At 37.3% G+C, this 23,424-nt stretch overlaps 1 protein-coding gene across 4 annotated transcripts in view; it reads left to right on the forward strand.

The window, feature by feature from the left end:
• The window catches only part of PTPRN2 (protein tyrosine phosphatase receptor type N2), a 654,654-nt gene that overhangs the window by 54,270 nt on the left and 576,960 nt on the right, over positions 1-23,424 (forward strand). For 3 of the 4 annotated variants that reach the window (XM_042044446.1, XM_042044450.1, XM_042044448.1), the window contains exon 2: positions 19,725-19,775. In XM_042044446.1, the coding sequence (XP_041900380.1) occupies positions 19,725-19,775 (51 nt within the window). Of the gene's footprint in view, positions 1-19,724; positions 19,776-23,424 lie in introns of those variants that run through there. The other variant, XM_042044449.1, reaches the window with a different exon arrangement.

The raw sequence follows: 23,424 nt of genomic DNA on the forward strand, positions 1-23,424 counted from the left end.
TGCTATTCTTAGCATGTCCTTTGTTTCATTCAAGTAGTATACTGTCTGGGAGGACTAGTTAGGAGAAAAATGTACAAGGCAATGAAAATCTCTTTAATTTTCATTTTAGAAGTTCATGAGGAAAATTATAAGGCAAGCAATGCCAATACAAAACTGCTTGCATTTTGGTTATGTATTAATGAAGAAAAGAATTACTAGAAATAAGAGTTCAGGTAAAAATCTTCCATTTTTCTGTTGTGTGTTTATCTCAGTTTGCGCAGATGATGTGTGCCATGAAATGCATCCAGTGTGCAGGAAAATCTGGAAGTAATACAGCTGCAAGATGGAGATAAGATCTTCAATGAAGTTTTTTACCTGATAGTAAAATGAGTTTTGAATATTTTTTTTCATTCACTAAGAAGTAAAACCAAAGTAACTATTTAAGCATTTCTTAAAAATCATAAAATCTGTTGTAGCACTTAGGCTTCTTACAGATTGACAGTTTGATTCTTGGTTTCAGATTCCTGGGTGCTTATCCTTTCTCCCAAAGAACTGAATAATACTCTTGCTTTAATTTAGCACTCCTTCAGGCTACTCTTTTTGGATTGGCTAATTTTTACTTTTGTACAAGTTTTCGTGCTTTGGCTTTTGATCACTTGTGCACAGTTATTACAGGGAAGGTAAACAAACGTGAAGGGTTGGAGTCCTGCTTGTTCTGTAAAGCAGGGTTCTCTCGCGGTCTGTTTTGTTTCCTGTACTATGGCTGTCACCTTCAGTTTGCTCATGCTGTGCTTTCTGTTCCATTTCTTGTTTGGTGAGTGCCAGGAGCTTGGGCTTGTTACCCTGGTGGGGATCTGTGCTGCTGATTAATAGCACAGGTGGCTAAAAATAGGTGGAGTTCAAGCAGGTGACGTTTGCTGATAATAAAATGTTATGCCTCTTATCCGGGGTTCTCAAATGTAATTCTAATCAGGTGACAGAATGACCACTACTGGTCACAAAATGAAGGAACTGATGTATCATTTTCTTAAAGTCATCCTCTGTAGAATGGAAACTTCTTGTGAGTTGAAACAGGGAAGGCACAAGCATGTTAATCTACAGTTACCGAATATACAGTTATTTAATATACAGTTTAAATGTTATCTACAGTTATTGTTCTGCCATGTGTGAGAGGCTTCTACTGAGGGAGGCTGTTGTGAGTGTTGTGAAGAGCATGTGATGAATATCTTTTTTCCCTTTCCAAAGTGGGAGACTTTCTTCCTTGTTTCCTTGTTTAACTGAATATAATAGGTTTTGCTTGAATTTGAAATTCTGAAATCTTTATAGAAAATAAATAATGTGTAATGAAGATGTCAGTCAGTATTTTGTTGCTTAGCTGGAAATACACATTCAGATACTTTTTTTTTCTCAATCCATATTTAAGTAGTAGTTATTTTTGCAATGAGGTTTACAGTTATGGTTGCTATTAGTTGTCACATGAAAAGCTGAATACAAGCAACTGCAGGCAACTCTCATAGGCCTTGACATTTTTCATCAGTACTGCTACAGTTGGGTGCACTGTGCTCTTTGATAGGATAAATTGTCTTTTCAGAAAGTGGTAGACCTGTAGTGCACAATTATAAACACTAGAGATTATGCTTTATGTTATAAACATTAGAAGTTATCCTATACTGGCAGTATTAATTAATCCTCAGGTATATCGAAAGGATTCTACTCATCTAAAACTTGTGAAGCAATGCAGAAGGAAACTGAGCACTTTCATGGGAGAGCAGATGACACAGGTTATGTGGGGAGTATAAAAGGTGTGCTCTTGATCTCTTTTATCACATGCTAATACATTTCCAAATGTTTCATCTCAAGAGCTTAAGCTTAAAGTTTTGTTCTTTCAAGAAGATTCATCTGCTTGGAAAAATTGTGGCAAATTCTTTCAAATGTTTAAATTAGAAGTATGTTATGTTTGCCCACTGGACAGGAAAAGTCAGAAATTTTACAACCATTCAAAGAACAGTAAAACTTCGTGGGTTTCTTTTTTTTTTTTACATACTCAACTTGAAAATATTGTTTGTGCATGAAGTAAGAAATTTTCATTAGCATGAAAAATACTCCTGTGTTGGCTATAACCTCTACATGTTTGTATTACTTTCCTCATTTGAGTGCAAAATACCCTACCCTACCTAAATGTCCGTGGCACGTAGATCCCAGAAGTCTGCCTTTGAATTAACTGAAAGCAAAAATTGCTGTTCAAAACTAGAAAGATTAAATACATTGAAACCTGGTTTCCAGCCTAGCCAAAATTCTAGTATTTGGCTCTTTTACACCTTAGAACTTACTTAGGACTGAAGAATAAGAAAATAATATATTCATTTTACTGATGAAGTAATTGGACTGTAGTGAAGATGGTAATGGTTTCTGGTCTTTAAAATAGTTAATCTGCTCATGGCTTAAAAAAAAGTCTGACTGTTTTATGGTAGAAAGGTAATATACTGAGAAAGTAAGAGAAAAAAAGGGAAGCATTTTTATGTAATAGGGTTGTATCAGATTTTGGGAACCAGAAGGCCTAATGCATCAAAATAGAAGAAAAAAGAAGTCAGTACTCCTGTATTAAAAAAAACCCCAAAAAGCCAAAAACTTTTCCAAGTGTCAGGCTAGACACTTTTCTGTTCTGCTGGAGTATTTTGTGCCATCTGTCTAGACTGTAAGATCTTTAAGGCAAAATGAGATACACAAGTGGCACATAGACCACTGCTAGGTCTGTTAATTGCTTAGTTTTCACAACATCTGGCACACATTATATAACACACTTTCTTCTGCCTGTTAAAAGCAGATAATATTTATTTACCTGCCTGTCACTAGGGCTTTGAAGAGTCTCATGGAAACCAAAGGAGTAAGTGAGCCCTGGAGGGGAATTGATACTTTTCAGACATCACAGTCCAGATGCAGCCTCTAACTCTAGGTTTTTAAACAGTGTCTTGCCTCTCACTGGAACAGTTTTCTGATGCTCTCTCCCTGAACATCTGCTATGGCCACTTTCATAGCCAGAATCCAGGTCCGGACAGACCTCTCCTGTTGAAATGGCCAGCCTGATGTTCTTAAAATTTGCATGCTGCTGTGGGACCCATTAAGTTTCACACTGGTGGTTTTATTGTGCCATCAGTGCCACCTCAGTTGACCAAATGGCAACAGTCATAAAAGGGTAAGAAAAACATTCTATCTTCTGTTGCCTCTGTTTCCTTCTGCTGAGCTGAGGAGATATAAAAGAGCCCTTGGAGTATCGGAATTGAAAAAGTCTCAGCTGGAAATGGTTGACAGCACTGCCTCCAACAGAGCAGGAGAACAGGAAATAAAATGGGACCAAAAAGTTCACTGTGCAGGAATAGCATATGCAGAGTTAAGCTTGAACTGGGTCACATAACAGGAATTTATTCTTTTTTTTCCCCTCTCTGATTATTTCTTCTGGCTTTGAACCATTTCTTTTAAAAATGAGACCTCTTCAGTTAGTCATCATAAATTAGTCATCCACCAGTGTTTGAGGTATTGGCCCCAAGTGAACCAGCCTGCTGTAGTAAAGTATAATTCAGCTCCTGTGTAGCCTTTCTTTGTGAACAGGGCAAATGAGCTTGGATGTGGTCTCTGTTTCTTTGTGCTTGGATTCCAGCTGCTGTGACTGGTTATGGAGGGCTCCTGTGTGGCTGTTCGCTATTAGGACCTCACTGCAGAAAGGAACCTGCTGGTGCTGTGCTTACATCTCTCTGACTGCAGGAAACATCCAGATCCCATCTAGCCATATTTATCTGCATGAAGCTGCAGAAGCTAAAAGTCATCCCACGGTGTTTTAGCATATGTTGAAAAATGAAATACTGTCAAACTCCTACAGTACTTGAAATAGCCTTACAGTTTTGCTCCTTTACACTTTTTCTGTAGGGATCATTCAGGGATTCAGATGCAGTGGGGCACAGAAATAGAGAATGAATCTCTCACTTGTTGAAATGAAAATTAACCTTCTGAACTAAGACGGCTTTAGCTGACTAGAATCCCCAGTTCCATACCTACTTTTTGTGTTGCACAGAAAGTGCAGAATGAATAATTCAATAAGTGATACCCAAGTTTATAATTTGAAAAGAGGAAGGTCTGGAATTTTTCTATGAATGAGATCTTTGTCATTTTTAAGCCTGATTGCTACCAGCATAGATGATGGTTTAAAAGTATGCTAATTTTCATTCTATCATACCTATTCACTATAGCCAGCAAAGAAATTTCATGTTCTGATCAGCAGTATAAATCTGCAAAATAACATTCTTGGTGCCAGTTGTAACAAGTAGGAGTTTGCCATTAATTTTAAGGTGGCTGAATTTCATTGCTCTGCGTACAGTTAAAACAACTTTATAGATGGGAGAAATATTGAACATCAGTGCCTTATCATACACAATCATGAAGCCATCCATCCTGATTTGGGGGTGGTGGGTGCTGTCCTGCTTGAATTTTGCAGTTTAATTACTTTCCCTTTTGTATCTGTGTATGTGTGTTTGTGTGTGTGCTTGATGACAGCCTTCTCCACAGACTGGTTTATTACCCCATGATTTTACAATGACTAAGTAGTAATGCAAGGAAGATTGTAATGTTAATTTCCTTTGTTCTCCTGTTCTTTAAGAGGCCAGCGTAGGTAGGGTAAACACCATCAAAATAATTTGGTTCTAATATTGACTGCACAAGTACAGAATGAGATTCTACCTTCCCATTGAGTTGAAAAGAGAAAAACCCCCAAACTAAGGGTTCTAAATCATCACCTTACTTCCACAGATGATCATTTTAAGTGGCAGATGATTATTTCTGGAACTGGAATCAACAGTCTTACTGCTTCCTGATGTGTTATTTTTTTATTTTTCTAAACTGCCTTCAAATACTGTTTAGGTATAGATATCACACATAACAAAAAATATAATCCCAAGTGCCTAGGCTAATAGAGGTAAACCTGTGAAGAATGTTCTGGATTTTTTCATGTGCGCAATGATTATTTGAAAGCATTCTTGTCTGTATCCAGGATGATTTTTAGGCTGCAGCTGTCTTGCTGAATATTCATTATGAAATGCTTGTATTTAAAAATAAACCCATTAGATTTGTTTTTATCACACAAACTTGTCTTTCACCATGTGCCAGTGACCTGGCATGGTGACTGCATCTCTGAGCCTTAGGTCTCCATGGAAAATCTTCATATTTTAGATTTCTTTTTTTGGTAAAAATATCCAACAATATGTAGGTAATGTCGAGTATTTTTAGGAATGAATCCTAAAAATATAATGCAAAGTTATTTAGCTGTTTTCTACCTTGTCCTTTAAAAGCCCATATGGGGCTACTCTCTCTTGTCCTAGGCCCCTATCTCTACCATATTACTTCCAGCAGAAACTGTGTGCTTTCCAGCCTGGAGTTGCTTCTGATTCACAGAGTTGCTCATTTAATAACAGAAGGCATTCTGTGTGACTAGAGCAAATATAAGGAAGGGGAAGCATATTTCTCCTTTTTCAAGTAGAAAGAGAGGTTAATTCACTTTTATAGTCCTAATTTAGTTGAGGAACAGCATCTCTTCTATAATGCAGCAGAAGCATTTTCCCAGTCTGCTTTAATTCCTGTTCCTGTCCTGAACATTTAGGATCCAAACTTCTTATTTCAAAAATCAGTGAAGGCCTGTCAGTGCCTATACCAGGAACAAGATACTCCCTTGGAGACTGTTTCACTCTATATTGTGGAAATATGACCACCTGCAACACTGGAAAATGAGGCATAGAGGAGCAGGCAAGCCAAGGTTACAATACCAACAGGACTAGTATCAAGCAGAGACATTCAGAAAACCTTGAAACCTCATGTAGCACTTAAATACAATGTACAGGGCCTCCTTTTTTAGTTCTTTCTTCTTCTTGAGTCCTTGTATTGTCTGAATCTGGATTTTTCAAACGTATTCAAATGATTGAGTCTTGACAAAATTACCAGTTTTGAAGAGGTAGACTTTTGGTTTTCTGACATGTTAAGGAACACAGTAGAGAGGTCTCATCTCAGGTCACTGTAGTATCTGGGCAGTTGACATTTAAGATTATTATGAGAAACCTGCAAGACCAGTTGACAAAAATAGGAATTTTATAGCAAGGCTCACTTAGATTATTTTAGAAAAGAAGTCTGGGTTCAGTTGCCTGACAAAGGGCACCTTGAGTTGTTTCAGGTGCTGTGCGTATTCTGCCTAGTGTCCTGACACTCCAGAAAGGACTGAATCTCCCACCAAATGTCTCAGTTCTGTGTATTTTAGTCTGTGGTATCTCAGATGGCAGTAGAATACAATGTTTTGGCAACAAATTTCAACCCCATTTTATTACAATAATAGCAGTAATAACAATAATAATGAATATGTTTTTAATGCATGTATCATATAGACATGCTTAATATATTTGTATCCATGTAGGTATAATACAGATACATATCCCTGTAGTTTTCAAAGACAAACACTGATACTGAGTTTTGCAGAGTGCTTGGCACTGACTGAAGGTGGGAGAACCGAGGTGTAGCAGTTAGTGAGATTAGCAATCCTCTTTGATCTGTAATTGCAGCTGTGTGGTTCATGCTTTTGTGTGCCGTGCCTCCTGCTGGGGCAGGCACTGCACACTCAGGAGCTTTGCAAGTGAAAACATAATGTGCTTTGTTATTCTCATAGAAAGGGGAGGGAGAAACCAAGCAAAAAATAACAAGAAACAAAAGCAAAGTACTTTTAGCTTCCCTTCATCATAAAGGAAAAAAGAACACAGGAGGAAAATAGTTTCCATATTTTTAGGCATTTGTGAGTCACCCTAAATCTCTTAGGATATTTTAGTAAAAAATATATTAAAAGGTCTTCTATGAAGTAATGAACTCGTAAGTTTTTCCTTGTGACATATTTCAGTTGCTTTTTTTAATGTTTCTTTTTAACTTCTTCAGGGTAAAGCATCAGTTATCCATCTGGGAATGCAAATGTTGTGAAGTGAGCTATGTGGATTGCAAGAGGAAAAAAGACTGAGTAATCTTTTCTGTGGTTGGCTGTTAGGATTCTGTAGCTCTAAACTAGACTATCAGTAGTAGCAATAAAGGTGTTCACATATCTGGAAAGGTAGAGGCTAGGGGGATAATCCATGGCCTAAAGTCACTGTCCTGCCCATAAGGACCTTACTAGTAACTGTAGGGTCTGGGCTTAGGAAGGCATGATGGAAATAGAGAATGGGTTAGAGAAAAGTTGTAGTGTTGTCAAAGAATGACAACAAGGGAATTGCATCCTTAGAGAATGTTTTACCAACAGTGCAGGTAAAGGCTTGGAAGTTCTGGAATAATAAAAGGTTCCAGTACCCAGTTGTCATTTGAGAGCATGTGGACACTTTCACATCCATTATGAAATTAAAGTATTACAACTAAAAGCAGACTAACTGAGCAGTAATTATCTTTTATATGTGTTCTACCTTTAACCCAGAATTACATAAATTGCGTGTTATTACATCATCAGATGTCAATGGGCAGAGCTGCTGAGTATAAAGAAAATGAGGATTTTCTGAGAGGTAGGGAGGATACAGGTATTGTCCCCACACTGTCAGCCATGAGCAGCTTTCTCCCCCTCCCTCACAGTGGCTCCGTGTCCTCATACTTTGTTGAAATTGAGAAGTTGAATAGCTGAGTTACTCAGATGTAGTACTCCCGCAGACTTAGGGCACTTGAGGACAGTTTTTTCATTAAAAAAACCACGTTAACTTAATGTTTTTAGTTACGTAAAATTGCTAAAAATTGTTATGGCAATTACTCAGGAAGTGGCACAAAGTGTTTTTTTATTTAGCTGTTCTGCCATCATATTAATAGCTAAAGGGAAGTTGAATTGATAAGAAAAAACCTCTTAGCTGTAAAAATCCTGAGTCTCTTCTAAACCAAGTTTTAGCCAAGAGTCTGCCAGTGCACGTTTTTCAACAGCAGAATAACAATACAGCTCATATTCCATGAGCACCATTTTCCCCCCATGTACCCCTCAGTAAAAATGTTCCAGGAAGTTATACAAAAGGAAGACAACTGCAGATACAGAGATTGTTGTTCTGGTCCTTGACCTGATACTCTCCAACTGCCTGCAGGAAACTGAAGCCACCTTCTCAAAAAAGGCCAGTGCTTGATGTGAATCTGATAGTTAAGTTTTATTCTTAACAAAGCTAAAAGAAGCAGCGGAGTATTATTTCCTTGTACAGAGTAGTGTGTAATAACACATCACATTTTGCTTTTTTTGACGTAGCATTAATGAAACTATTTCATATCTTTCAGGCATTCTTGTCACAGTCTCATGTTGGTTTGAAAGAATACTTCAAATGAGGTTGCATTGTAAAAAATAATAATTCATTTACTCATCTGAGCATAATTTTAGTATTCTTGTGCCTTTACTTCTGATGCATGATAGACAGTTTGTAGAATAGAGAATAAAGGTTTGGATTTTTAGGGTGATTTATTTGTTGCTTTTTTTGTGTGTTTTTTTAAAGTCTTAGGATTTTTTGTAAACACTGCATTGATGTAGAAAGCATTGCATACACATTGTTCATTGCTTTCTGCAGAGTATTGCATTCAGAAACAACACAAAATTAAATTTGTAACATATTCATCAAATAGAAAGTCTCCAAGTACAGTTTTAAACATTATGTTTTAATGTTTTGGCAGAAGTTCAAATCCTGAAGGAAAAAAATATTTTTTGAATAATACTGGTTCATTAGAATAATTTAAGAATTTTTAAGAGGGCTCCCATATGAGGTGCCAGACTGATTCTAAACCTCACTGAATATCATGTCTCACAGAATTATGCAAATGCTGGTCAACTGCAGACTGAAGACTCATGTGTGGAACTTCATGAAATATTAGCATCAAGCATTTTTTGGAGGAAAAAAAATAAAACCCAGTCTTTAATTAATGAATCTTTGGAATCAACTTGCAAATCTATCAATGGGACTATTGTAGAACAGCTACTGTTCTCAGGATGCCTCCAAGAAATGAGAGAGCCCCCTTCTTCTAAACTCAGAAATCCCAAGACAGCATCCTGTAAAGTCAGTGTAACAGGCTAACAGGGAAATGCAGGGCTGTTCTTATCTCTGCCACTGGCTTATCTCTGTACCTTGGACTTTTTATCGCTTTTAACACATCATGCATTACAGACATTTCTGTGGAGGTTATTCTCCTGCACTTCCTTTCTCAGACCCTCTTATTTTTTCCCATTTCCTCTTTTCTTGTACATTTTTCTTCTTCAGGTGTTGCATAGTGAAGTGTTCACTACTACCTCTGTAAAACTGTGGTTCTCCTTCCAGTGTTTTCTTCTGTACCTTTTACTGTTTCAAATTTTCTAAGTTTCCTCAATCCCCTTGATTCTCTGTATTTCCAAACAGAAAAAAAAATAGAAGAAACCTCTGAAGAAAATTCTGGTAATTCCTTTATGAATTAGTATGTTCCATTCTTTTTTCATTGTGTGTGTTCTAGGCTAATTATTGTTACTAGGGATAGGCTGGATTCAGCAGACAGAGCCAGCTCTGGAGTTCAGAGCAGCTTGGTGTAGCAGTGGAGGAAGCTGGGAGGAATTTGCCTGGTTGGTGAATAGGGATGTGAAAATCCCCATTCCTTTCTCTTTTCCATTATGTCCCTCCTACCTGGAAACTCTCAGTAGCAAAGAATATCTAGGAGATGTTAGAGAATGAGCACAGAGGAATCTGTAATATGGAAATAAAGATTACAAAGGAAAAACAGCAAAGAAAAAAAAAACAGAAAAAAGGTAGGCATTTGAACCCAAATTCCCTGCTCAGATACTTCAATTCCATCAAAATCAACAGACGTTGGAGGCTAAGTTAATGAGAGCTGGTGTCTCTATGGCTACAGTATAGCAAAGGCTTTTGTTTATTCTTAATGGGGAAAAGCACCTATATAAACTCCTGACAGCATCCATCCTTCAGGGTTTTTTTCCTTCATAAATGGATTTTCTTAAGTGCAGTTTCTCCTTGTTGTTTAAAGGAGTGTAACAGATGAACTTCTAGAATCTGAGAGGTTTAGTCTTCTCATGATCTTTTTCTTTTTTTCTAGAAAGAGAAAAACAGTCTTTTGTGTACTTTTTAGGAAGGAACCAGATGATGAATTCTGGTGCTACTCAGCATCCTATTTGTCATATTTCAGAATTACCTCTAATCTTCCTGGCTGCCTCCCCAGATTGCTTTAATCATTAGGCTTTTTCTTAACTACATCTCTGATGTGTGTCATTATGGTGGCTGCCTCTCAACAACTAGCCTAGGGAAAAAAACATCTCACTGGTCTCACAGAGTAGGCAGAGCTGCAGACACAACAGCAGAATGGATTCTAGGACAGCTGGCTCTACTGCCAGCCTCAGAAACATCAGGGTGAGTCAGGAGTAATTAGAACTCAATTACTGGTCAAAATCAAGACCATTCACTCTCAGTTCCTTCAAATATGTGTAATTTCACAAAAGTAAGTAGAAGCAGATCATTTTACTCTGTAATAAATATAAACATCTTTCTGAAATGACTTTTGAATCAATACAGGGTAGATTTAATTTATCAGCATAGCAAAGTATTGTCCTAATTCTGTCCCTTGTCATTGTGATGCCCATGTAGGTGGTTACAAACACTACAAGCCCAACAGGACGTGAACAAAGCCACAAGGTGCTGCTGCACATGAATTGTTTGTCAAGAGATAATTTGTATTGATGGGGGCAGCTGAGTTCTTGATAGCTTAAAAAAAAAATTTAGTAGATAAACACTTTTACCATTTTTTGATTTTTTTTCTGTGGAAAGGGAAAAGTTTTGGGCATCTTCAGTAAGTACAGCTAACTTTGATGTGCTACCGGTATCCTTGAGCTGTTTCTCATAACTCTGTCCCATCCTAGAGGATGCTGCGGCTTCATTCACAATTCATATTTCCAGGGTAAATTGTTTAGATAAATCTTGATGTCACAGTCCATTGAATTTTACCTAATATTATTCTTTTTCCTTCAAGAACTCCAAGAGACTATGACTTTCTTCATTGACTTTCATTATGTTTCTCCAGTACATGAATAATTAATGTGGATGACTTTGGACTGTTTAAACTCTTTATTAAAGAAATTACCGAGTGTATATAATACTGTCTCTTCCATTAGATGAACACAGGTGATTTCAGCACTCTAAATTAACATTACATTGTGATTTAGAATGCATGATAAGGGTGTGAAGCTGTTTTTCCTCTTTTCTACATCTTCAGACCTCAGTATGGATATACAGACAGATTTAGACCAGTGTTTGGGTCCTGCCTTCCTCTTTGGAGCTCTTCTGTAAGTGTAGCTCCCAAACCCATGTGTGCTGTTTTTCAGATTAGAATTACTTCCCTGCAATAAATGACTCTGAACTAGCACCTCGCACTTCAGACTTCTCTTGAGTTATAGGATTCTTTTTTCCTTGCAACTTGTTTTTGCCAAGTCCACGTGATAATTTACCCAGCTCAAATTAACTGTGAAACAGAGATGAAGCAAAAATGAGAGGGATTTTTTAAAAAGTCTGAGGAAGGGGGACCCTATGTGGCAGGCACTTGGTCATCCTGCAGCTCTTGGTACAGGCATCATTGGTTAAAAGATGCTGTGCCGTTTTCTGAGTAAAACAGAACAGAAAAGGCAATAATAGCAGAGAGGTCCTCTGCAAAAAATGGTTTCTGCCTTTGAAGTCTGCTTAAGATATTTTTGGGAGAGGAATATTACCCCTAAATATTGGGTAATTGCTTAGTTTTAGAGGCAATATAAGTGGATGAGAATTGCTTTAAATTCCACTTATGTTTTCTTAAGCACCAAGGAGATACTCATTAAGAATATCTGCCAAATAATGAAAAGAAAATTTTGGTACTTGTTAGAGGGAAATTATAAACATGTCTATTTTCCTTCTATTATGGAAATAATGGGAGTTTTCCCAAAACAGGAGTCACAACTTTAAAGAAACATTTTTAAAAAATCCCTGTCACTGAATCTGGCTCTTGAAGACCGAATAGTTTCAGAGGATGGGACATAAGTTTCTTTACCCTGTGTTTTGGATATTTTATCTGAAAGATCTATCCTCCAAAGCGTATAACCCCCAGACAGAGTTCCTGTTTCCTCTAGCTAATGGTTCATTACTTCTTTGACCCAGCTTGTCTTAACCCTCACTGTGGAAGACATCTAGAATTATGTTACAATTAGGATTTAGAATTCACTCCCGTACTGCAATTTTGTAAAACAAGTATGCTGGAATAGACTGGCAGTTAGTGATGGGCAAAATGAGGCTGACAGATATAATGATGACAGCAGTTCTTTCACAGAATAAGTATCACAGAGGCCTCTGCAGTGCAATGCTTGCTGGCCTGTGTGCAATGATATTGAGGAAGGCATTGCTGGTAATGTGAGCTTCAGTGTTATATCTTATGGCTATGGATAATACCAGAAGGTTTTGCTGCCAACAGATTTTGTGGGGAAAGATATGGTACAGGCAATGGCAGGTAAAAATACCAGGCTGCTTGTTGATGTATTTAAAGAGTGAAGTGGGACTTAGACTCAATGGTGTTCAGCCTTCAAAATCTCTGCTAAACACAAAAGAAAGTTTTGCTTAGTTACAGTGGGCACTGGGTAATTTCAGTTCCTGCCCAGTAAGGAATTTAATTTTAGCAACTGATGACCAGAAGATATTGAATCACAGTTACTGAAGGCCTGCTCTGGACCTTTATGACATTTTGTCTACAGTTTGTGAGTACTCCAATTAACAATTTGTAATTTTGAAGGAACAGATCCTACATTTTATATTGTAAGGGTGTTATTTTTTTTCCCAATATGGGACACCAGAATGGCTAAGATCTTTCGTTTGGGGCTGTGTTACTTGAGTAAATCACATTTGACCCCTTCTGCCACAGTTAAAGGTAAAAGATTTCAGTCTTGATCCTAAGAGGCAGTAATTGTAATGTTTTAAAATTATCTTCTACTTATTCTCCAATAATGGATTAATCTCCTAATTTTTAATATAAATAGAGAGCATGTTAATGTTCAGTATTAGTGGAGCTACTTGTTTGGCAGGTTAATCTGTGCTCCCCATTTGCCTTTGAGTGAATGGTAGTCTTGCTAAAGAAACAGAGTTAGAAAATGTAGCAGTGAGAGAGTTTACTGTAATTTTTCAGATGAGATAATGCAAGTTCTTTTAATGTTTACTGTGAAAAAGTGACAAAACGGCAGCTCAAAAGTATGAGCCACTTTCTGAGCCCTGGGCAAATGCAAATGCTGTTCCAAAGCTTTCTTAGTGATGGACTTTCAGTATCTCCTCTCTTCATGACCTGTTATTACTGCTCACATCTTCAATTATTCTTAGTAGTGACCTTTTCTCAGTGCTCCCCAGAAGAAAAGCCCTACATCATTGCAATCATGGCATTAGTAATCAGATAAGCTAATAGTATTTTCACCACAAAGCAATTCCTTTCTTTAGTGGTGAACATGCTCAGACTACTTACAGTGCAAAGGAAAATATCTATTTTTTTCCTCTAAATGCAGAAAGGACAAAGTAAAGATTTACATAGTGAGAAATAATAATATACATGACAGCATTTCTGTACCATGCTGCCTATTTAGTGCACCAATCCATACATGTGGAAGGGCAAGTGATAGAAAGAAGGTAACTGAAGTACTGCTATATAATATCATTGAGGCTTCAGGGGCAAATCTTGGCTGTAAGTTTAGTACTGAAATTTTTCCTAATGAATAAAAACTCTATTCCATGATGAATTATTCTGGCTAGAGTCATATTTCAATATACAAATTAGTGTGTATGAAAAATGATTGAAAGAAGGGGTAATTCTGAGATGAGGAAGTGTTAGCACCATATGGTAACACTTACAGGAAATCTTTCCTTACTTTACTTTGGAAACTTTTCATGTAAAAGATTGCACAGTCCTGCAGTTAACCACTGCAGGGATTTCTTTTGTCATCTTTATGACTGTTAATTTAGATTAAAGACTGGATTCTTCACCAGGGATGAGTGCTCTGTTGTATGAGGCTTTGTACATGCACATAGTTAAAAAAGAAAGGAAAAAACCCCTTCTCTCAAGAGTTTGCAGTGTTACAAAAACATCAGGCACCTATTACATCCAAAAAATATAAAAGGTGGAGTAAAGGAAGAAGATCAAAGCTCAGTACCTTTTATGCTGTCATATGTTTTTCTCACTTTCTCTGTTGGGAGAAAGACCCCCTTTAGTATTACGTGCCACTTTAATACAATTCTTGACCACATTGATTTAGTGTTCTTTCATCATTAAACAAGCAAGTTGTTGATAAACCACCACATGTTCTGAGGGCTTCATAAAATACCTTTTTCAGGGTAGAACATTCTGGATATCCTGGTTGTGCTAGAAGAAGGGAAGTGGAGGGCACCTCTGGAAATGGGTGGACTGGACTGCCAGAAATTGCCATCAAGCAATACTGATAAGGTGACAGAGCTGTTCACCTGCAGGAGTGAAAGGAGAGAGCACTGTGTAGGAGGGGCAGTGCCAGGGAATGGCATGCACGTTTGGGAGGGTCAGGAAGGGGCAGCTGCATTCTGGTGGTGGGACAATGTTTTCTTGGAGAGTAGGAGTTAAAAGAAAACACTTCTCAGTAAGAGAATGGAGGAGCTTGGAACAGAAAAAAGAGCAAGGGAGAAAGGGGATAAGAATGAAAATTTACAAGATAGGGCCAGGGAATATCCAGGTTTTTTATCAAAGTGAATGCTAAAATTAAACTAAAGTAAGGAAAGCAGTTGGTTTTTCCCAGGCAATTAATGAGTTTTGAGTAATGAATGTATACTTACATTGCATGTGCACGTACTCACCTATATAACACCAGGGTTTGGGAAACTGAGATGAACTCTGCTTAAAGCCTGTGATCAGCCTGAAGTACATTTTCCCCAGACATTCTTGCAATTTTATGTAATTCTAGACTTGCTAAGCACACATGTATGGCAGGCAGATGAGGGTGTGTTGGATAGATCACAGCTTTAGCAGACTGAGCAAATTTATCTCTCACCTCTATTAGTGAGAAGCATATCTCTCTCTCAAACAGATGATTTCTCCCATCAGTTTTCTGCAGGAAACCTTGTTTGATTCTTGCTACCAGTGTGTCCAGATTATCATTCATTATTGTTGGGCACCATCTTGGTTTTTTCAGTGAAAGCTATCCCAGTTGTGTGAGTTGAGCGCTTCTAAAATGTAATTATTGGACCCTATTTATTAACCCTACTATGGGAAACTAAACATGTGACTCACTATTTAGAGTCATCCAAAGCTGGGGCTAAAGACTCAAGGAGGGACTGACCTTCCCAGGTGTTTCCTTGTTTCTTCCCCTCACAGCAGTGATGAGCTGTACTCACCCTTCAAGGTCTCCTGGCTTTACCTCACAGCCAAATGTGAAAGAAACAGGTAAATGTGGGGTGAATGTTCATTCTGAACTATTAAAATGTTAAAGATTTTGGTTAAGGGAGCATGTAGTGGCTAAAATTTTGTCATGGGGAGGGGTTGTTAAGGTCTGCAAATGTGAGGAGATGTTGAGTGCTTACATGGAAGTTGTAGTAAGAGAGTAAAAGGTAGGGAACCCTCAACAACACAAAGGATTTAGAATATTTTTACTTTTCCAGTTTCAGAAGAAATGTAGCTGTTCTTGCCTATTGTTTGGCTTTTTGTTTTGATGATTGTAAGACAATTTTTGATAAACAGGGTCTATGACCTACTTTTAAATTTTAATTTAGAAAAATGCTTACAGGATTTATGGCATTCTTGGAAGAGATGTTTAGTTTAAGATCATCATGAGTTGGTTAACAGGGGGAAAGGACAGAGAAGTAAACATAATATAAACTATTTGAATCATCAGTCAATGTCACTTTTTAAAAAATGTTTTCCTGATAAGTGAATTTTTACAGTTTTTTCTAGATGAAGTTCAAGTGATTTCATCTGCTGCCTTGACTGTCCTAACCTTCAGATCTCCTCTTACAAGTCAAAACAAACAATACATTCCAGTGCAATTTAAACTTTCCTATTTTTTCCTTTAGGAAAGCAGAGCTGCTGTATGATGGAGAGAAAGAAATAGTTTTATTAGTGTCTCATGAGAAGAATAACTTGAAAAAAATTTAAACTTTTAAGTCCTGTACTTTCAGCAATAGTTTGTGATTATGTTGTGATGCCTATCTGAGAAACAGCCCTGGAGATACAGAGGGGGGGAAAGGGAGGCAGGAGAATTTCCAAGGCCCTATGGAATCTCTTTTTGTGGCTATTTAATAATGCACCATGTAAATGCACTGTAGTATACATTATATACAATATATTCACCTGATTTGTCACTACTGAGAGGTGGGGACCGGGCAAGTGTTAATAAAGAGTTGAATTTCAATGCAAGTTACCACTTTAAATTCTACATTTAGCTAAGCAACGTATGTTGGACAATTCCATGGAGAATTTGTTATTTCAGGGCTTCTGTGTGAAGTGAGAGTGGGACTTTGGGTTTGGTGTTTGAAAGTATTATACCAACAGCTTATGTGTACTGGGAGATTATTTGTGATAGGGAGATTTCTTTTTTTTGATGGAAAATGCAATGTAATTTTGTTCCCATAAGGCATGAACTGAATTAAATATATTTTGGAGATGATACCACTTCACTCTTCAGTGTTGACTTATTACCATTACCAATCGTAGGTAGATGATATTTAAAATGAAATATGATGCTTCCTAATGTTCCAGCAAATAGCAGGAGATAAATTAGTAGCTAAATTAGCATATTGACTGGTTCAGTGAAATATGCATAAAAATCAACTCCAGCAATAAATAACTTGAAACAAAATATTTTTCAAGGCAGTTTGGAGGTCCTTGTCTTAGAGCAATCATACATGGATATAGTTTACTATGCATTGACTTTATTAATTTGCTCTCTAAGACATAGGTTTACAAGTCTAGTCACATCAGATTCCTTGCTGCAGTGAGCATCAAATAAACAAGAGTTATTAAAAGAAACTAAAACATGATAATGCCAGTTTTCTTTTGTGCTTTTCAAGGAAAATATATTGGTCAATAAAGCAAAATCAGAGTTCTGTATAGAGGTAGCTTGGCTGTTGGTTTCTTTGTACTTAAGCAGGCTCATTTTGTTCATCTTGTATCTGTATTTTTCTGCTTCTGAGAGTCTCAGTATATTATTATAGGATGGCCTGCCTCTGGCAGGTGGCTACAGACAGCAGGTGGCTGTAATCCCAGCTCCCAGGTGCTTCAAAATCAGTAGAGTCTAAGTGAACCAGTCACTGTTTTAATGTGCCATTCCATTGGAAATATTCCTGGCTGAAACTTCTTATCTGACACTTTTTGGATCTACAGCACTGCAGGATGGGAAATAACTACGACACTGCCTGTCCTCCCTCCATCACAGGACAACTTCTGCAGCACTTTGGACACAGATTTTCAGGATTCTGGTTTTAATTATTTTGTAATCTTGCAGGAAAACAAGGAAGAAAGATTTTTCCTAGACATAAACCACTTTTTTAGAAGAGATAACTTCAGATTTCTGGAAACAGGAACACCGAAGTATACCTTTCCATGTCTAGTTTATATTGGCGCTTAAAGTCTTTATTATTTTTATTTTTTTTTCCTGCTAGAATTCCTTTCTAAAGTGATCATTGTTATTCTTTTAGTTAGATTCTTCTTGTGCTGGGAACTCTGTGCGGATGTGTTTTGGTCAGTGCCTGTCATTCTTGTCTGATGTTTTTTATGAGTCAGTGTACAGTTCAGGCATCCTCCTGCTTGGCTGGGTCAGTACCAGGGCTGCAATCAGTTATCTTCAGTGAGTTTCCAGACACTTTTTCAGGTCAAGTGGTTGTTACAGCAGACTTGTCTGGAGCAAAATCATCCACATCTCAAGAATATGTTACAAACCACAGTTTGTGTACTGTGTAGGCACATGCCATTCTGCCATACTCTGCATAAAGAAGCTTTCCTGTTCTGAAACTTCCCTTTCAAAAGGTACCAAATGCATATCCACAGTTTACTGGGGTATGGATAAAAGGATGAGAGAACTGTTTTATTGGTGTGCATATTGTAAATCTGCTTAAGGTGTGTGAATATTGTAAATCTGCTTAAGGTTTTGTGTATGTGGTCTTTGCAGGCAGGTGTGGGATGGATGTAAAAGACTCTTGGTTCTCCAGCATGTCTTGAATTCACATAGCTGGGCTTACCTAGCTAAATCCTGCTGAGACACAGCATATTCAGGCTGAATGATGTGCTAATACAGTTACCTGATGAAAAGCTTTGCAGAAATTCCCAAGTCACTCTAGCCCACCAAAACTTTTCTTTTAGTAGGGTTAGGAGCCAGGTAATTCATGGTCAGAGGGTTTTGAGCCTTTCAGTTCTTTTTATAAGGACAGCTTACATAATCCACTGGACTCTCTGGTAAATAGAGGTGCTGTACTCTGTGCTTTCATGGAGATAGGCATGGCTGGGGAGAGAGGATTTGCTGATGTGTTTGGATCTGGTGTAGTTCCTGGCTGGTTTCTTGATGCAAGGTGTGGAAGAGTTTGAGTGTTTAATAACTCCATATATCCATTTATAAACAGGGTATTTCCCAGGAAAATTAAAAGGCTTAATTGTGAAAACGTGTTCTAAAGGGCAGTTTTTGTGTCCAAAATACAGCTTCATTCTTCAGATTTTCTCCAGTCCTAGCTCTTTATCTTTGTCGGAAAATAAAGAAACAACTGTTTGTGTTAACAAAGTGAGTGCCCTTAACAGTAGCAGGATATTTCACAGTGCTTTTGAACTTGATCCCTGTCTCTGTGCCCCAGTGTGGAATGACCAGAGCAGAGGCACATCTTGCCCATTTCCGTGCTGCCTTGGCAAATATCAGTGTGGGCTCATTTTGTTTGAGGACAAAGGGAGTAATTGCTGTTGTCTCAGTGTCTGGTTGGGTGACACCAAGGGGACAGAACAGTTTGGTGACAGGGGAACAGTATCCATGAAGATGTGTACAAGTGAAAGAGCTGCGATTGCCAACCTGGATGAAGTTTCTAGGGTGAAGTATGGAGCTGGTGTAGCAGGGGCTCATCAAGCAGCAAGTTTGGGAACAAATTTCCTATTTTAAATGGAAAAAATCCAAGGATATTTTTCATAGACCTATACTGATTTGTCAGCTCTTTGTGAGGTATCAGGGTGTTGGTAGGGATGGCTTAATTTATAAGCTTTTCTCCAAGGAGTTAGTGCTCCTGAAGTCTTAGGCATGGTCAGTGGTTGCATTTACTAAATCCAAACTTAATTTGTGCAATTTATAGGCTGATTTATAGGCTTCTCATTGCAGTACTAATATTGTTAGGATGCTGTTTGTTTCTTGATGTATATTCTTGTAGGGTATTGCAGCATTACTGTGCTGTGGTATAATAATGTACTCAAAATTAAGAGAACATGAAGTCCCTCAAATTACTAAATGAGAGAGACATGCATGGAAAAAACTGAACCCTCAGTAGAGGAATGAGGGAAGGAAAAACATCAAAGGTTATTCTGGACATAGCCAGTCAGTAAGATGTGCTGTCTAATAGGACCTGTTCTGGACTTTCTCTACTGCCCAGTTTGAACTCCCAAGGCCAACCAAATCTCTGATTCTTGCTGAGCATTTAACAGGTCTTCAATATGCACTAATTATCCACAGTTTGAAATCTGTATTAATTTTTACCTTTCTTTTGGGTTTTTAGGCTGCCTGTTTGAGGATGACCTTTGCAAGTCTTTTGAAGTCTGTGTAAATGGTGAGTCTTCAATGTTTTCTTTGATGATTGGTCTGTCCTCCACTCTGTAATTGCTATATGCTTGATTCAATAAACAAAATACATATGTGAGTGAAAAGAAGGAGAAAAGGAAAAGTACCAGGTATGACTATTCTGGTCAGCAGTTAGGGGAAATTTAATAGATTTATAAATAAATAAATATTCTTTCAACCCTGAGCAGAAACATCTTTTATATGAAATAGATTGTAATTTAATTAAACACACTGAAATATGCTAACATTTAGTTTGTCTTAATATGTGTGAAAATAACTGTTTTGTTACCTTCAGATTGTTGTTCTTTTTAGAGGATGATGTTGAGTAATTATCAGTTTCCTCTTCTTCAGAAGATTGTTATATATTATAAGAAAGAAGGTCTCAAAGGAACACTGCAGTTGTTCATTATACTGCTTCCTTTTTCTGTGATTTTACTTGAATTATGCAGAAATAGCTTTCTTCTGCTGTCCTTCACAATTTATTTTCAGTAAGTCAAAAAAGCCAACACAACGTATGAGTGGGGCTAATGGAAAAGTAGGAAAGACGTTTTCTAATAATAGTTGAAGATTGTTAATGTGCTGTATGAAATCATTTAATTCCTGATGAAGGACAAAGGATGTTTAGAGAGAGATCTTTGAAACAATAACTGTTGTAAAATACATGTATACGTGATGAAAGGAGGAAGGGAGTCATTTTAATAGTGTCTTTTGACATGGGAATATATGGAAATATGTAGATCTGTAATTAGGGGGTTTAATTTTTTAAATTAAGTATTGTATATGAAATTTTTGTTTGTGAATTTGTATCATAAAGAAGGAGTTTTGTTTTCCATCAAACACAGAAACAGTAATATGGGTCTACTAATAAATTAAGATATTAATAAACTTTATCTAATGAACATTTACGAGCAAATGAGATTAAATTTCCAGTACTGTTTAACATCAGACAAATGTGAATTTGTAAGAATACTGTGTTGACAATTCCCATGATTGACACCAGCAAGGGTAGTGACAGATTTCTACAGTGGTGCATTTTGCTAACTGTCAGTATTTTTCAGTGCCTCGGCTGGAGTCTTCCCCAGTACAAGCAGATTTAATCAGGTTTAATCATAGGCCACTGTTACATGTGGCAGACAATGCATAATGGGGAATTTATGCAACAGATGATAGTAATGTCTGTAACTTAAGGTCTCTCTCTTGTGAAGACTTTGCTCTTCCTATAAATGTAACTTCCTAACTTCTTGCTCTACCTATTTTCTTAAATGAAGATGCGGTTTCTAAAATCTCCATGTGACACTCATTAGCATGCAAAATTAAATTATGGAAGTTTTATTTTTGAATTTGAATGGACCTTTTCTGTAGATCTACTCATATTTTGGCAAAACTCACTTAAAGAAATGTCAGTAATGAATAAGCCAGTTGCTCAATAGTATTTCCTAATGGCTGATCTTGTTTAAAAAAAAAAAATACTTGCAGAGATTCTGTCAACATGTTTAAGGCAACTGCAAAGTATTTAATTCTCTTTTTTTGCCCCAGCTGGGCAAATGTTGTTTAGAGTGTACTTTGAATGCTGTCCTTGATACAAGTGAAGATACACCATTCTTGAGAAAATAAACAGGATCTTTGGAAGATCATACATTGAAGTACTAAAAATCTATCAGAATTTACTTTTTTTATATGTACCAGAAAGGCAGTGGGCCTCTTGCATCTGAGCAATCCTTTACATTTTTCCTGCCCAAACTGCTGCTGAAATATTTAATATATCCTGATATATTAAAATGTGAGCACTTTGCTGGGTTGAGAGCTCAGGAACTGAAGTTTGTGGAGGTCACTGTGCTCAGAAGCAGAGCTTACTTTGTGTATTTCAAGGTCAATGAAAAGCTTTGCCTCCTTTCTTGTCACACGAGTAGGTATTTCTGAAGGACAGTGTGAAAGTGGGTAAGAAACAGCAGCTACTTTTCCGTAGCATCTTTGATGCACCTGTGATCTGCAGAGCTGCTTTTGACTCCTGCAGGAAGGCTGATAATTTTTGATCTTTTTCTCTGCCTCCAGTGGAGGCAACTGAACTGACCACATCTTCAGAAATAAAACTAGGTTTTGCCTACTGAAGACATAAATCACAGTATTTGCTATCTCACATTATGTCATCAACTGTGGACTTCAAGTGCATTTCATGCATCAGACTTGTAAAAGCATAACCAAAACACCAAGAACGGAGCTATTTCTTAGCTTAAAAAAAACCCCCTACTCTTCTTTCCTTCTAGTTTCTTCTGAAGAGAGATTTTGACTGAAAGATTTTGATAAATGTTCCTTTGCATGAGGAAAAAATTGGTGTTGAAAGAATGTTTTCTTTATTGTTAAAAGCAATGTAATAGAGTTCTAAGATCTCATATAAGCACCATAACTAAGATAAGCCCTGCTTACATCTGTTTAGGTCACATGCCATTTTTGCAGGGCAAAGGACCTGCTGTAATAATGATTGTTGACTTTTCTGCCACTTTCCCTCATCGTATAAAGGTCTCTTTTGGCTTCAGTGATGGGTTCGCACTTATGTTTGTTTAATAGCTCCAGCAGCATTCATGCAATATTAATTTATTTCCACAAACCTTTTATCAGTTTTCTGAGCTGCACTGACTCATCAAGTGGTTAAAAAGGAACATATTGTTTCATGTTTATTTTAATGGCATAAGATTAAGCCAGGCAAAAAGACTGAATTAGTTTTCCTGGACTCTTCCTTTGCAAAGCCAGAACTTTGACAGGTAAACTGACTTAGATGTCATTTATTTATCTTCTGGTACATCATTACCTCTTTCTTAGAGTTGGAGGAGCTGACATTTTTACCTGTCTAAAATGCTTGAAGCTTGAAAGCCTGCAGCTAAAAAGACTTGATAGGAAAGGTGAGTAACTAGAGTCTGTGAACTGCAGACTCTAGTAGGAAGTTACCTGGCATACTATAAGCTTGGAAATGCTTGTCCCCCAATAAATGCTCAGAAGCTGTTACAGATGCAACAGGAAGCAAATAACATCTTAATTAAACAAGATATATAGAAGGAAAATAATAATATGAGGAATAGTATTTGCAGTGAGGATATGTGTAGTGACATAGCAGGGGGTAAAGAGGGATATGGCTTCCACACGTTCATGTACATTTTGCTGTCTGGGTTAGAAGTTAAAGCAAAAGAATTTGCCCATGTCTGTATTTTTTCCATAACAGTTCTGCCTAGAATGTGTTTGTATGAAAAGGAAAGAAAAAAGCATCAAGAGGGAATTTTTAAAGGATCTCTGAGACAGAAATACTTTGCTTACCCTTGAACAGTCCTTGTATTTATATACTAAATTTAGTACAGCTGGATAAGTGGGAATATGTCATGTTTTGTTTTGCATTTTAAGTGATTGATAAAGCCGTTCATGTAAAACATCAGCTCGTGTATCTTCCTTGTTGGAAGGTTTAAACAAACTGGCTCCTGAAAGCAGCAAAACAAAGACAAGTTCTTATTCTTTCTCATGAAATCATGCTACTGAATTCTAGCAGTGCCACTGGGAAAGACACTGTGTGGTACAGATAAAAGTGTTCATTTCAAAATAACCATCCCTTATTGGCCTCTTTAGGCCCTCTATTAAACTGCTTGAACTCCTCA

This window comes from Corvus kubaryi, unplaced genomic scaffold (assembly GCF_017639235.1).
Source record: "Corvus kubaryi isolate FWS band 111438036 unplaced genomic scaffold, C.kubaryi_AGA036_p1.0 37398, whole genome shotgun sequence".
NCBI classification, from domain to species: Eukaryota; Metazoa; Chordata; class Aves; order Passeriformes; family Corvidae; genus Corvus; species Corvus kubaryi.